The sequence below is a fragment of the Quercus lobata genome, chromosome 7 (assembly GCF_001633185.2).
Source record: "Quercus lobata isolate SW786 chromosome 7, ValleyOak3.0 Primary Assembly, whole genome shotgun sequence".
NCBI lineage: Eukaryota > Viridiplantae > Streptophyta > Magnoliopsida > Fagales > Fagaceae > Quercus > Quercus lobata.
In genome coordinates, this window is record NC_044910.1 from 11172493 (window position 1) to 11185943 (window position 13451).

Genomic DNA, 13451 nt, shown 5'->3' on the forward strand with positions numbered 1-13451 from the left:
ACATTTTGTATAGGCTCGTTTGAGCCCCTCTTTGTACGTTGTAATAATTTTTCTTATTAATAAAAATCGTTGTTATTTTATTTCGCATGTTTTGTCTCTATGCCTTTTCCTTTTTTTTTTTTAAATTTACAAATGCTGCTCGGCACAATAATATAGCATCTAAATCAATGACGACTAAGACCAAAATACTTGATAATAAAAAGATGTCGCCATAACTTTAATAGAAATGCTTGGCACAATAAGGCCGACCAGTGAAAAGTAGTACTTACCCCATGCTAGCCGAGGAGTAAAACGAAGGTTTGATGCCGTGTGAGGAATAACCATTTGAAGATATATCACCCACCAAATGAACAGCCTTTTGATACGACTAAATGCTGGGGCGTTTCACCACCTTCCTCACAACTTTATTGGTCCTGACCTTTTTTGGTGTTTAAGCCGTGGATGAAGTGACCTGACATTTTTATCAAGTAATCCCTCTTACGAAATTCAAACATTTTCTTATCAAAGTATTTGGTTTCCCCATTGGCTTGGGTCCGAGGACCATACAAGGCCTTGGTTCTGTCCAAAACTTGTGATTTTTTTTTTTTACTTGGTTTCCCCATAGGCTTGAGTCCGAGGACCATGCAAGGCCTTGGTTCTGTCCAAAACTTGTGATTTTTTTCTTTTTTGTACTTGGTTTCCCCATAGGCTTTAGTCCGAGGACCATGCAAGGCCTTGGTTCTGTCCCTGGGCCCATATGCTGAACGGGCTTGGGCCGCGAATTTACTGGGCCCACAAATTAAGAGGTATTTCCGTAGTCTTTGATCACGCGGTACTTTTTGGCGTCCCAGTGTTCGAGGTGCGCCTTCTCGAGACTCCTCTAGCCTCAGGGTTGCAGACGACGTGGGAAATCGAGTCAGAGACGTTTTGTCTGTAGCGTTCCCTGGGACGCTGCGTGAATTAAATGCCACCGGTTTACTTCTGGGTATAAATGGGATAGAGGATCACTTCACTTGCACATGACCTCTCCTGTTCCCTTCAGAACCATATTTCTTCCATATCCGCGATCTCTCTTTCTAGTGCCACTGCCTCAAAGCAAGATGTTTGAGGCGCGGATGGGGATGAAAGGTCTCCGCACGCTCCAAAGGCACCGAATCCTCAAGGTAATATGGTACGGACAAGGATGGCACAGATTCAAGCCAGTCCTCCGTCTTGACAGGAGGAAGATGGTATTCCTCTTTCTTTTAGTCAAAATCCAAAGCAGGTTCTGGTCATGCCAGATTTTTGGTAGGTCAGAAAAAGGAATTTCCGCGATCAGCGCCGTCTGCCCTGTGGCAGGCAAATTTTTGCGGGGGCTCCCCAACTTCCGGCTCCCTGCACCCTTTCTGTAGATGGTGTTAGCCTGAGGTCAGGTTCCCTGCACCTTTTCTCCACCGGTGCAGGCCCCGAGTTGGGTTCTTTTGCTGCCTGAGTTATGGGCGTGCAAAGGCATTGAGGAGGAATAAGGTCTCGAGGCAGTAGCCAACTTCTCCTCTGTGCTACCTCCTCGGCTTTATCTTCACTCTCTTGTATTTTTCGTTACATACGTAGTTAGCTTCAATGTAGGCTTTGTTTCAGCTTTTCATTGTACACTGTACTGTTCCTTTGTCTTAATAAAATATGTGTCTATTTCTCTATACATATCTTTCTTCTCCGTAACAACTACTTTATGCATGAATATTAAATATAAGCTTGCCCTTAATGATACTCCGGGCAGAAAAATGCTTTAACACAGATTCCTATTGGTTTAAACTCACAAGTATTATCAAGTATAACAAGGTTAATCATCAATAAATCAAACTCTTGGAACTAACCGGGATAACCGCTGAGCGCTGCGCAATGCATGCTAGAGCGATGTCCGAAAGCGATAAACTCTAAGTAATTCGTCCGAGAGGGTAGCCGAGTAGCGAGGGACTTTGGTTGTGCTTTTGGGTAATACGTTGCGCCGTATCGCATCAACCCCTTTGATACTGGGGATCAGAGGGTAGACCGAGGAATCCGCGCAATCAAGGTATTAACCCATCTGTCAACGCGGAGTTCTTTTCGGATGGATTTTGAGGTTTATGTGCCATTTTTTTTTTTTAGTTGGTTCCTCATCCAGGTAGTTGGTTTCCCCATAGGCTTGAGTCCGAGGACTATGCAATGCCTTGGTTCTGTCCAAAACCTAGTTTTCCTCATCCAGGTAGTTGGTTTCCCCATAGGCTTGAGTCCGTGGACCATACAATGCCCTGGTTCTGTTCAAAACCTAGTTTTCTCTCATCCAGGTAGTTGGTTTCCCCATAGGCTTGAGTCCGAGGACTTTGCAATGCCTTGGTTCTGTCCAAAACCTAGTTTTCCTCATCCAGGTAGTTGGTTTCCCCATAGGCTTGAGTCCGTGGACCATACAATGCCCTGATTCTGTCCAAAACCTAGTTTTCCTCATCCAGGTAGTTGGTTTCCCCATAGGCTTGAGTCCGAGGACTTTACAATGTCCTGGTTCTGTCTAAAACCTAGTTTTCCTCATCCAGGTAGTTGGTTTCCCCATAGGCTTGAGTCCGTGGACCATACAATGCCTTGGTTCTGTCCAAAACCTAGTTTTCCATCATCCAGGTAGTTGGTTTCCCCATAGGCTTGAGTCCGTGGACCATACAATGCCCTGGTTCTGTCCAAAACCTAGTTTTCCTCATCTAGGTAGTTGGTTTCCCCATAGGCTTGAGTCCGTGGACCATACAATGCCCTGGTTCTGTCCAAAACCTAGTTTTCTCTTCGTGTGGGATCTTGGCTTTAAGGGAGTTAGCTCCTCAGCCAAGCCCCTAGTCAAGAAACGTAGCCCCTAGCAGAACTTTATACTAGAACTCTATAACCAACGGTTAGAAATAACGAAGAAACTCTATCGACCCACATCCTATACCAACACACAAGCCTTTCCCACAGACGGCGCCAATTGTAAGGACGCGATTCGTGGCGGACCGTAACAGTGTCGGGTTCGCACGTAAAAAGGCCCCTAACAATATCATTTGTAGAGCGTGGGTTTGAAAGGCTAGGCCCTGGTTGACAAGCGGTGGGTTTTTCGCGGTGTTCGTACAAGTTTAAGTTTTCCTTCATCCCCTGGAGTCTTTCTCCTGGAGGTGGGCTGGGAGGCTCTGGTTTTTGGCCATTTTTCCCAACCCCCTTTTTAGGTTACTTATTTTTCCTTTTATATTTGCCTGCGTTCATTGTCCTTCGTCCACGTATAGGGTCAACCTTTCCAGGATTGATACTTGTCCCATCAGCCCATATTCAAAGTCGTTGGGGGTGGTTGTAAAAGCCAAAGAATGCGGCTCTGTCAGGTTCAGAGCATTGAATGGCAGTAAGGGCAGCTTTCCCTGGATATTTTAGATCTTTCTTCCTAGTTTCAGTCCTATACCGTTTTTACCCTTCTTTCAGGGGGGGACTTTGGGTCTGTCAAGGATTGAGCTGTCCTCGGCGGTATCCATAGGCTATTTTGTCGAGCTTGGGCCGTAGCCCTCCTCGGCTTGGGCCTTCGGATTCTCCCCGAGTAGATGGGCCTGGCCCATAAATCATTTGGGCCCCACAAATACTACTTCAATTATAAAAAATATTCAATATATTTAATACTTATAAGGTGTTTCATTATTGATTTTAAATTATTTTATAATTTTTTTTATTAAAACTTGGACTTGCACAATTTATATGTATCATGTAACTTATAATAATTTTGTTCTTTAATTTTTATGTCTATTTTATTATTCAATATTGGTTATATTATTGAAATATTTAATTTAATTTAATATAAAAAATTAATTTTTAAAGTTATAAGGTACATTAAAAAAAAATTTACTGTTATATTATATTACTTATTTAGATTGGAAATAAATATTCCTAAATAATAATTGTCAAATATGTCAAAAAAATAAAAAATAAAAACATTTCATTGTACATGCCATAAGTGTTGGCTACAGTTGAAAATCAAAGTGTTTAGGTGACCGGTCGTTTGATTTTCAAAGGGAGTTGGTGCGTCTTTTGTGTTGGCTGCACTTCTTGTGTATGTGTTGTTCATCCCACCAACCCAACACTGTGTTCTCTGGCAAGCCCCAGTTCAGTCCCAGACTCTCTCTATTCGTAAGACTCTCATTACTTGTATTGTGACTGTTTCTTTCTTTATGCCCGCTTTGTTTGTCCAGAATATAAACTAGTGCACACTTTTTATAATACTCAATCACTCAGAATTCCACTTCTTTTATTTATTTTAGTTTTAGGAAAGTGAAAATTTTAGCACAACTAAATCAAATGAGGCTTAATAGGCTCCAAATCGTGGAAAAATATTGAATTTAACTTCTGGGTTTTGTTTTCCTTGCCTTAATTTTCTGAGCAACCAAATGGGTCCTCACAAAAATCTGTTTCTTGCAGTTGTACATGAAGTTTTTTGGGTTATGGGTTATCTGCTCTGTTATTAGTCTTTTTTTTTTTTTTTTGGCGTTGGGTAATTTTTCTGATCAATGTTTAAAGGGCCCTTAGAATTGGTATGTAACATTCAGCCATTAAATCTCTGGAAAATTTTGAATTGGGATTTGAAGTAAATAAACTCTCAGTGATTCTTTTTTAAATTTTGGTGGGATTTACTAGGAACTTATTGAGATCATTGTGGGGCTGAATAATTTGGATTATTTGATACTGTTTGGTTGGTTAAAGATTCCTGTTTGGCAACTTTCTAGATTGCTATAAGCCTCAATTGTAGCATTTTGTGCCATTTCTAATCTGTTTTATTCAATTAAGCAAGTTTGAGGCCACAGTTTTTTTTTTTTTTTTTTTTTGGGGGGGGGGGGGTGGGGGGGTTATTTTATTAGGAGATGGAAGGTGATTCTATGGTAAATGTGACATTGGAGAATGATAATCAAGGGACTTCTTGTGATAAGGAGAGAGTTGATGGTGACAAAGTAGAGGAACACAATGTAGGAGGGTTAGGGAATGAAGAAGTAGAAACACCCAGGGCCGGGATGGTGTTTGTCTCTCCGGAAGAGGTTCGTAATTACTATAGCAAGTTTGCTCAGCGTGAAGGCTTTGGTATATACAGAAGAAGTTCAAGGTGTAGGGATGATGGCAAGTTAAATTACTTTACTCTTGCATGTGCAAGAGCTGGAAAGCGGGAAAGCACGGCAAAGAAAAAGTTTTCATTGAGACAGTCTCCTAAAACGAATTGCAAAGCCAAAGTTAATGTTGCACTTGGCTCTGATGGGAAGTTCCATCTGTGTCATGTCATTCTTGAACATAATCATGAACTGAGTCCAGGGATGTTTCATAGTAATAGATGCAAAAAAAGTGGGGGTCCTCGAGCACAAAGAAGAAGTAAAGCAAAAGATCCAGCGGAAGCAATAGTGCACCAAGATTATCCTTCTCTTGTTGGTGTAGCTACAAGCTGTGAAATTATACCATCAGGTGAGAATTATTATTTGTGATTTTGTGCAACTGCCCATGTTAAGCATAGGTCATTATGAATGGTCAGTTTGAACTGAATCATAAACTTTCAGAGTCATCTGCTGTGTTTTGCTCATTCGTATGGCTTTGTAACAACAAAAATTCTTAAAAATAGTTGATTCTGCAGTGGAAGGAGTCAATGTTACTAAACAGTTAGCAAATGGTGACAAGCATCACCTATTCCCAAATACTGGCCATCCTACATCTGAAAGCACGCTCAATCATCTAAAGAGAAGAAGTTCAGCCCTTGAGAACTCCCAAAACTGTAAGTTCAAAGATCCATATTAGCATTTTTTTTTTCAGATTTTAGTTTTATAGTGGAAATGCAGAGCTTCATTTGGTGGTCTCTGAAGTGATGGATTTTGGTTTCATTTCCAGTAGAAAATATTAATGGCTGTGACACATATAAGTATGGGGGTTAATGCATGGACAAGTTATGCACCACCCTATGTTTGTTGCATGTGGGAAAAAAAGAGCACCTTATAATCTAGCCTTGAAATCTGGACATCAGATTCTATGTGCTGCGAGTCCTTTTGGCCCATGAATTCATGCATTGCTCCTATATTTATATTTTGTAGGTACTTATGTAAATCTGTTTGTAATTGCTTGTGAATGTGTTTTTGGGACAAGGACATCTATCACTGATTTGTATGTCAACATTGGCATGGTGTGTTACTTCATGGACTGGTTAAGTAATTACTCTTTCCTGTTATTTTTGTACATTCTTTTCTCTTGTGGATTGTACTCTAGCATATTGGAGGAACTAGTTCAAAGTTTTTACATGTTTATGTAGTGCAGTCTAGTTTACTTTCCACATCTTTTACCCTTTCTTTTTCTACATATTCGAATGGACTTCGTATAATTTTTCAATAATACTCTCGCAGCACAAGATGTTTTTAAGCTTGCCCTTGCTAAGAAGGCTGTGGAACTTGTGAAATCTGGAATGGTGATTGGACTGGGAACAGGAGGTACATCTCTCGTCATTGAAGAGCTTGGAAAACTAATTGGTGAAGGAAAGGTGTGGTTCTAATGATTTTATGATAGTTTTTCCTTCTTTCTGTATTAACTAGCACTTGTACTGCAAAAGAATTGACTACAGTTTTCATGTAAGTTAGATTCCTTAGATCTTGTTCTCCCTCTTAGAAATTAAATAGGATTTCATACTATTTTCATTCTACTTACCAATTAGCTGCAACTCAAATTACACTTCCGCCCCATATAAGAACAGGGCAGAGGATGATGAAGGTGCTTCTGTGGCTTCTTAATTGGGTGCTGGACATATCCTGAACCCTCAGTTGGAAGCAGTGGATAATTTCTTTGATGATTAGTATTCCTAAGGCCTTTTTTTTTTTTTTTTTTTTGTTGATAAGTATTCTTTTTTTTTATTTATAAGTATGCTTAAGGCCGTCTTGAAGATTAACATCCATGGAGGTTAGCTAAAATGGAAAGTTCAAGGTTTGATCCCTCTACTCGGTCTTAGAGGATTCTATAAGAACTCACTTGCCCTGGAGGAGAATATGGAGTGTTAAGGCACCCCATATGGTTGCGTTCTTTGCTTGGGTACCAACATTTGACAAAATTTGACTGTGGATAATCTTTGAAAACTCTACCTAATTAATGACTGTTGACTAGTGTTGCACTTGCAAGAGTGTTGGAGAGCTTGTTGCTTGCCATCTTTTACATTGTTCCTTGGCAATAACATGTGGTCTTTTGTGTTTACTCTCTTTGGGATTTCTTGGGTCATGCCTGAGATGGTAACATGTGGTCCTTTGTGTTTACTCTATTTGGAATTTTATATGGTGTTGAATGGCCTATATGTGTACTTGTTGAGATCCCTGTATGAGTGGTTTACTGTTTTGAGTAGCATCCCTGTCAACTTCTTTTCTAGAGTTTATACATTATAGATCTTATGAATTTGAGATTGTAATTATTTAGGAGTGGGCCAATTATTTTCTTGATCTATTTCCTCATTTGTAATAGTAGTTTACATATAAACAATAAAGAAAAAAGAAGGGGAAAAAAAAAACTTTATCCATTAGTAACACACACATCTTGTGGGTCTTGAACTCACACTTCACCCTCCACCTTGCTCTTAGAAGGGGGAGGATGTGTCATTTGAGCTAAAGCTCATTTGCAAACCTTTTGCCATCTTTACACATAAGAGGATACAGACTGTGATTATCTTTTTCCTTACAATTGAATATTTAGAGACTCGTAACATCACTAATGCGCAGATTTGAAGCATTTTAACACAAAGATATAAGGGAGGATTTTGTTTAAATTCATGCTTCATATGAAATCCTTCTTTTTAACGGTCATTTTATAATTCCCTAGAAAAGGGAAGGTGGCACTATAAAACACACAGAAGTAAACGTCCATTTTCCACTTTTGATCATGAACTATGAAGTGTAGGTCTGGTTTGTACTCTTATGATCAAAGCAAATCGTAATTGTAATTACTGGCTTGTCCATATTACAAAATTTGGTATTTGTATTCTTGTCAATGGGTTTTGATTAGCCTTTTCAAATGTTCTTCCAGTTGAAAGACATTGTCGCAGTTGGAGCAAACTACCATTCACGACTTCTAGCTAAACAGTTTGGTTTGAGAACGGTAAGTTTTGTCGGGTATTCTTAATATTTTGGGTAACCTTTCTAGATGAGATATTTAATTTACTATATTTCTGACATATGTTTCATCTCCATAGTGTTTTTGCTGCCAATTCAGGTTGATTTGAATGATGTTGATAACATTGACATTGTGTTTGACGGGGTAGATGAAGTGGACTTCAATAAAAACCTGTTAAAGGTTTAAGATTCCTCATGGCATTTTTTTTGGGTGTGTTGGTACTTTTTGGTTTTTGTATTTTAATATTCTGATGTCTAATTAGATTTACTGCTATTTTTTGTTTGCCAGGGAGGGGAAGCTGCTCATACTGTTCAGAAGGTGAGTGAAATTTAAATTAATTGTTATTTATCACTGAATTGTCTTAATGATATAATTCATTGGGAAAATGGGTGTTTTGTCTCTGCTAGACAACGGGATTCCTGTTATTAATGGCAATATTCTAATAATTCAGGAATTAGTAAATGTTTTTTCATCACTTCCAGTGACACAGCTGTGTCTAAATCAAGTTTTAGCAGTCATATTGCATGTGCCAGCTGCTGGCAGTTCATAGTTTTCTGCTTTGTTCTTTTAAATTCTTGGCTTCTTTGGTATTTTATTGGTTTCAATTTGATGTTCGAACCTTGGTTTCGGATGGTGTTTGATACTGACTTACATAAAGGTCTAATTATATATTATCGCATAAAGTTTATTTAAGAAGTTATTATCTTCATAATAATTATGTCTCATGTCGGTTATCTTAATTTCTTGACTTCATGACTGTTGCAGTCCAGTTATTATCTTCATTATATCACCTTTGCACCAATGCATTAATTGTTCTTCATTGCATATCACCACAGCATCTTAAGTGACCCTCCCTCATCATTTCTTCAAATAGGAGTCATCTCTATGTGCACAAAGGAAGCTCTAGAAGTAAAATAACACACACACACACACACACACACACACACACACACACACACATATATTTAAACCTATAATTGAAAATTTTGGGGGGGTAGCAAAAGTTATGGATCTCCACTTGAGTACCTGGCATCCAGATTAAAGTTACAATATTGATCAAACTTATTTTTAATTCTGATAATTTTTCTTTTCCTAAATCAGGTGGTTTATTCCATGGCAAATGTGTGCATAATATTAGCTGAACACACAAAGGTTGTTCATCGGCTTGGTAGCAAGTTTCCAGTCGCAGTTAGTAACTTCCCTTTGTACTTAATCAGTTATTTTGTTTCTGTAGTTTGAGTTCTTCATAGATGATATTGTTAATCATAGACGTGTTTAGTTATATGTTTTTCTCATTTGCATTGATTCATAATAGAAAATATTGAGCAGGAGAACTCAGTCCTATAGAAGAACCTTTTATTTATTTATTTATGGCTTGATGTTGGGTAAGGACCCTAATTTAGTTGGTATCATTTGAGAGACTTTGCTGTAGAAAATGATGATGTAATGATTTTCATTCACACTTATCTTAAGAAGATTAGGAATAATTCAATAGGATTTCAAATTGATTGTTGATTTTGATCTCATGCAACATGTCCAAAAAGTTGACAAGATGTGTTTTAGGTTGAAGTTCTCCCACTTGCCACATCACCTGTTTCAAGGCGGCTCATTGCTCTTGGAGGAGGTTAGTTTTCACAGTGACATTCCAAATATGAATTGAATGATGCATCTCTGTATTATCTGTTTATAAATTGTACAATTGCATTTGACTTTTCTTTGAGGGTTTTTTTTCCCCTCTAGGGTTGTTTATTTGTACCCTCTTTAATTACATTGGGAAGCTGTAATGGCAGGATTGTCTGTTCTAATTTCCTGTTGTCAGTTCCCAGGGGGCGTTTTCATGCTTTTTATTTGAGACTGGATGACACTATTATTATTTATTTGTAGATATATATTTTGAATATTTTTTGGTTGGGGTGGGGGGAAGAGGGAGTTATTTCATTTACTTACTGCATTTCCTGTGAATGTTACAGTTCCTGAAATTCGATCTGCCCTAAGGAAGGATGGTCCAGTTATCACAGATCTTGGGAATATGATTATAGATGTGAGGTAAATTTTTATTACTATTTCCTCTCTTTGTTTTCCCCAAATTAAACTTTGGTACAGAACTTTATGAACAAGGATCCTCAAAGTCTTAGTCTTTTTTTGGACTGGTGTAATAGTTTTGTCCATGTGTTGTGTTTTAGAACTTAACTGGTTAAATTCCCCTTTTGATTTTGTTGTCTTTCTGCAAACTAACCAGCAGTTGTATATATGCTTTTAAGTGGACATCTGTATTTATTTTCTTTTCTTTTTAAAATTTTAATATTTAGAATAAAAGCTCTTGTTTTGAAAATTGTTAGCTTGATATTTTCACAGGCTAATGGGGTGTTTGGTACATGTGTTTGAAAACATGTGTTTTGTTGTTTGAAAACATATGTAGAAATACGTGTGGGTGAAAAAGTGTGTGGAAATACGTGTAATATTATTTAAAAACTGAAAACATGTGTTAGAGTTTGTCTAACAAACATGCGTGAATCAGAAGTTTTTCAAATAGAAGAAACTTAAAAAGTAGACTTGCCTGTTCAGCTGTTCCATGACTTACTACAATTTTTTTTTTCAGAAAATTTGATAACTGAAAACAATTTATATCAACTATTAGTTTTGAGGCTAGTAGGCTAAGTCAGGACAGTTTAATGTGGAATTTGGAATAGAACTATAATAGTTTTGGTCTTACATGGTCTAGATGGCTAAAGCCTAAGGAATATTTTTACTGGGAATTTTTCTACATAGAGCTGGATGGCAAGAAAAATTTATAAATCTGACCCCAAGTTGAGTGGGATTAAGCTTTTTTGAGTTAAGTTGAGTTTGTTCCTTGGAGGATGGAAGAGAAAGGACGGTTGGATATCTTAAATATACATTTTAGTTTCATGTGGTACCCTTACCTGGAATCCATCCTTTCAGTTTCTGCCTTTATCAAATGCACAGAATTAGTTTTGAGGCCTGGATTTGGAAGGCTGCAACTACATATTGTCTAAAGCCTGCTTCACCATGCAGCAGTTGGCTGTTTCTTGGACCACCACCCTCCTTTACCACCTGATCCATTGGCCTGAACAAGGAATTGAATTGCATTCTTGACTACAAGGATGCTAATTTGTCATTGTCTTCTGGAGGTGATATAGCAAAAGATGCATTTGTTTTCTTATTGAACATTAGATACTGATCTAAATCAAATATTAATTGATGCTCTAGTTGAAAGATCAGCTCATCCTTGATTTGTTTGTTCGTTTCTTTATTTTTATCTTTTATGCTTTAGCAAACCCTTGTGTGATTGATTCCTGCTTCCCAGAATTGGCCCAGAAACCAACTTGCTTCAATATGTTTAAGGTTGTTGTGGTTTAAGAATACTGACTAATGTTGTTAACTTGAGTTCTTGCTACCTCATCAGCTTCCCGAATGGGATACAGAACCCAGCTGAGCTTGAGAAGAACATCAATGTGATACCGGGTGTAGTTGATAATGGTAAGAAACAACTTGCATTCCATTTTTTGCATATTCTTAAGAGTATGTTCTCTGTATTAACTGACCTTTTATTTAACTAACATGCATTCCGCCTTTTTTTTATATCAACAAAATATATTTTAAGGGGACAATAACCCCTGAGGCTTAAACTTGCACTCTTTCGATAGGCAGAGGTACCAGTACCACTAGAGCTAACAGGTTTGGTGGTAACATGCATCCTTCTTAAATCTTTGATATGTTGGCTAGATTTCTTGCCTACCATGTAGGACAACAAGGCAATCTCTTATGCTACTTGAAATATATGTATGATTGGATGATTACAAGCATCTAATATGTACCTTTTTTGGACCAATGAGCACTGGTTCAAAAGGCACTTCCTTTTATAATTATGGGATGAAGTGGGTCCAAGACATATTTGGGTGCATATGTAACTTTATTTTAATAATAAAGCGACTTAAATAAATGGGGAAGCAAATTTCAAATACCTCAAGAGTGTTTTATAGCTACTTCTGAATAATTACAATCTCATATTCAAAAGATCTTTAAAAAAATGTGTAATGTACACTCAAAAAAGAGGAATAGCAAATGCCAAATTCGCTAAATACTATCAAAATTCCTACTATTCACCTCTCTCAGAAATTGTCCACATCACAAGCATCTGATATGAACATTTTATTTGTTTATATATTTATTTTATAGATAAGATAGAATATCAATCTATGGCATCCACTCCATAATGATTGCATTTAGCATTAGCCTAAGATGCCAGTCGATTTTTGGTGTAGGCAAGGTTCGAACCCCAAATCTCTTATTCAAGATAAGAGACTTTACCAGTTGAGCTAATTGAAATCCATAATGATTGATATGAACATTTTATTTAAGATCAAATTCAATTGCTTAATTCTACTATTTGGAATGGCTACCATGATATCCATGCCAACAACATGATAGAGAATTTTTCATGCTTGGAGCAGTCCAAATATGAGCATTCAGATTTTATTTTATTTTCTGTTTATTTTGCTCTCCTAACATACAATTTGAACCCAGTATCGAATGATCCCATTTTATTTTTTCATAATATGAGTTAGAAAAATCAAAACTCGTGGATCATTTTATTTTTATTTTTATCGCCTATTATCATAAGATACTTGTACATTTCTGGAAGATTCTATATGTACGGGCTCATAGGTATGCATCCATGCTGATTTTTGACACAGACAAATTGGTTGCAATGTTTAATTGGCAATGCTGCACCAAAAATGGTTCATTCTTCAACTATGCTTCAAAATATCAATATCTCTTTCCACCCCGTCCTCTTCTTCTTTTTATCCAGGGTGGAAAATGGTTTTCGTATCAGATTTGCGATCTTGCCACTTTTTTTTTCTACTTTCTCCAAAAATTGATAGTATGTCTGGTGAGTTAAGAACAATCTCATATTTGCCAAGTTACACTGCAGGCATTGTTTCTGGGGTTGCAACATCTGTGCTGGTTGCAGTTAGAGATGGCGGTCATGTCAATGTGATGAACTTGGAGGAGTTTGTTGAAGTTGTGCTTGGCTGGAGATATGCAACTTCTACCTTGTAACCAGTTTTGAGTGGCACCCTGCTTTATTAAGAAATACTTAACCATTTAGTCAGGAGAGGGAGATAGAAAGGGTTTGATAGGCATGCAGCCCTTGGGCATGTTTTTGACAGGAGAAATCACTGATCTGAACATCTAGTAATGAAGTTCGCTTTATTTAGGAAGACTTCTTGTAATCTATCGGTTATTTTTACTATTTCAAGTTGCTGTATGGTGGATACCTGTGTGCTTCAAACATCAATTGTGCATAGGTTGGTTTGCTTTGGTTTTGAATA

At 37.6% G+C, this 13451-nt stretch overlaps 1 protein-coding gene across 3 annotated transcripts; it reads left to right on the forward strand.

Moving 5' to 3' along the window:
* The first annotated feature begins 3955 nt into the window (after nt 1–3955).
* Nucleotides 3956–13451, forward strand: LOC115953315 (ribose-5-phosphate isomerase A-like). 3 transcript variants are annotated; one of them, XM_031070918.1, is made up of 12 exons: nt 3956–4119; nt 4845–5433; nt 5588–5737; nt 6357–6490; nt 8011–8082; nt 8197–8277; nt 8386–8415; nt 9199–9285; nt 9661–9721; nt 10068–10143; nt 11522–11595; nt 13052–13451. In XM_031070918.1, exons 1-12 carry the CDS (start codon nt 4045–4047, stop codon nt 13177–13179), a joined length of 1557 nt encoding a protein of 518 aa, XP_030926778.1. In that variant the 5' UTR covers nt 3956–4044; the 3' UTR covers nt 13180–13451. The 3 variants fall into 3 exon arrangements, with proteins under 3 accessions (XP_030926778.1, XP_030926779.1, XP_030926780.1); XM_031070919.1 differs by having other exon boundaries at nt 5600–5737; XM_031070920.1 differs by lacking the exons at nt 3956–4119; nt 4845–5433; nt 5588–5737 and adding an exon at nt 6074–6164.

Bases quoted from the DNA above. Each gene is read 5' to 3' on its own strand.
- LOC115953315 (XM_031070918.1), top strand. From the start codon at position 4,045: ATGTGTTGTTCATCCCACCAACCCAACACTGTGTTCTCTGGCAAGCCC. The intron at 5,738-6,356 runs GTAAGTTCAAAG...ATACTCTCGCAG, and splicing joins CCTTGAGAACTCCCAAAACT to CACAAGATGTTTTTAAGCTT. The intron at 8,083-8,196 runs GTAAGTTTTGTC...CTGCCAATTCAG, and splicing joins AACAGTTTGGTTTGAGAACG to GTTGATTTGAATGATGTTGA.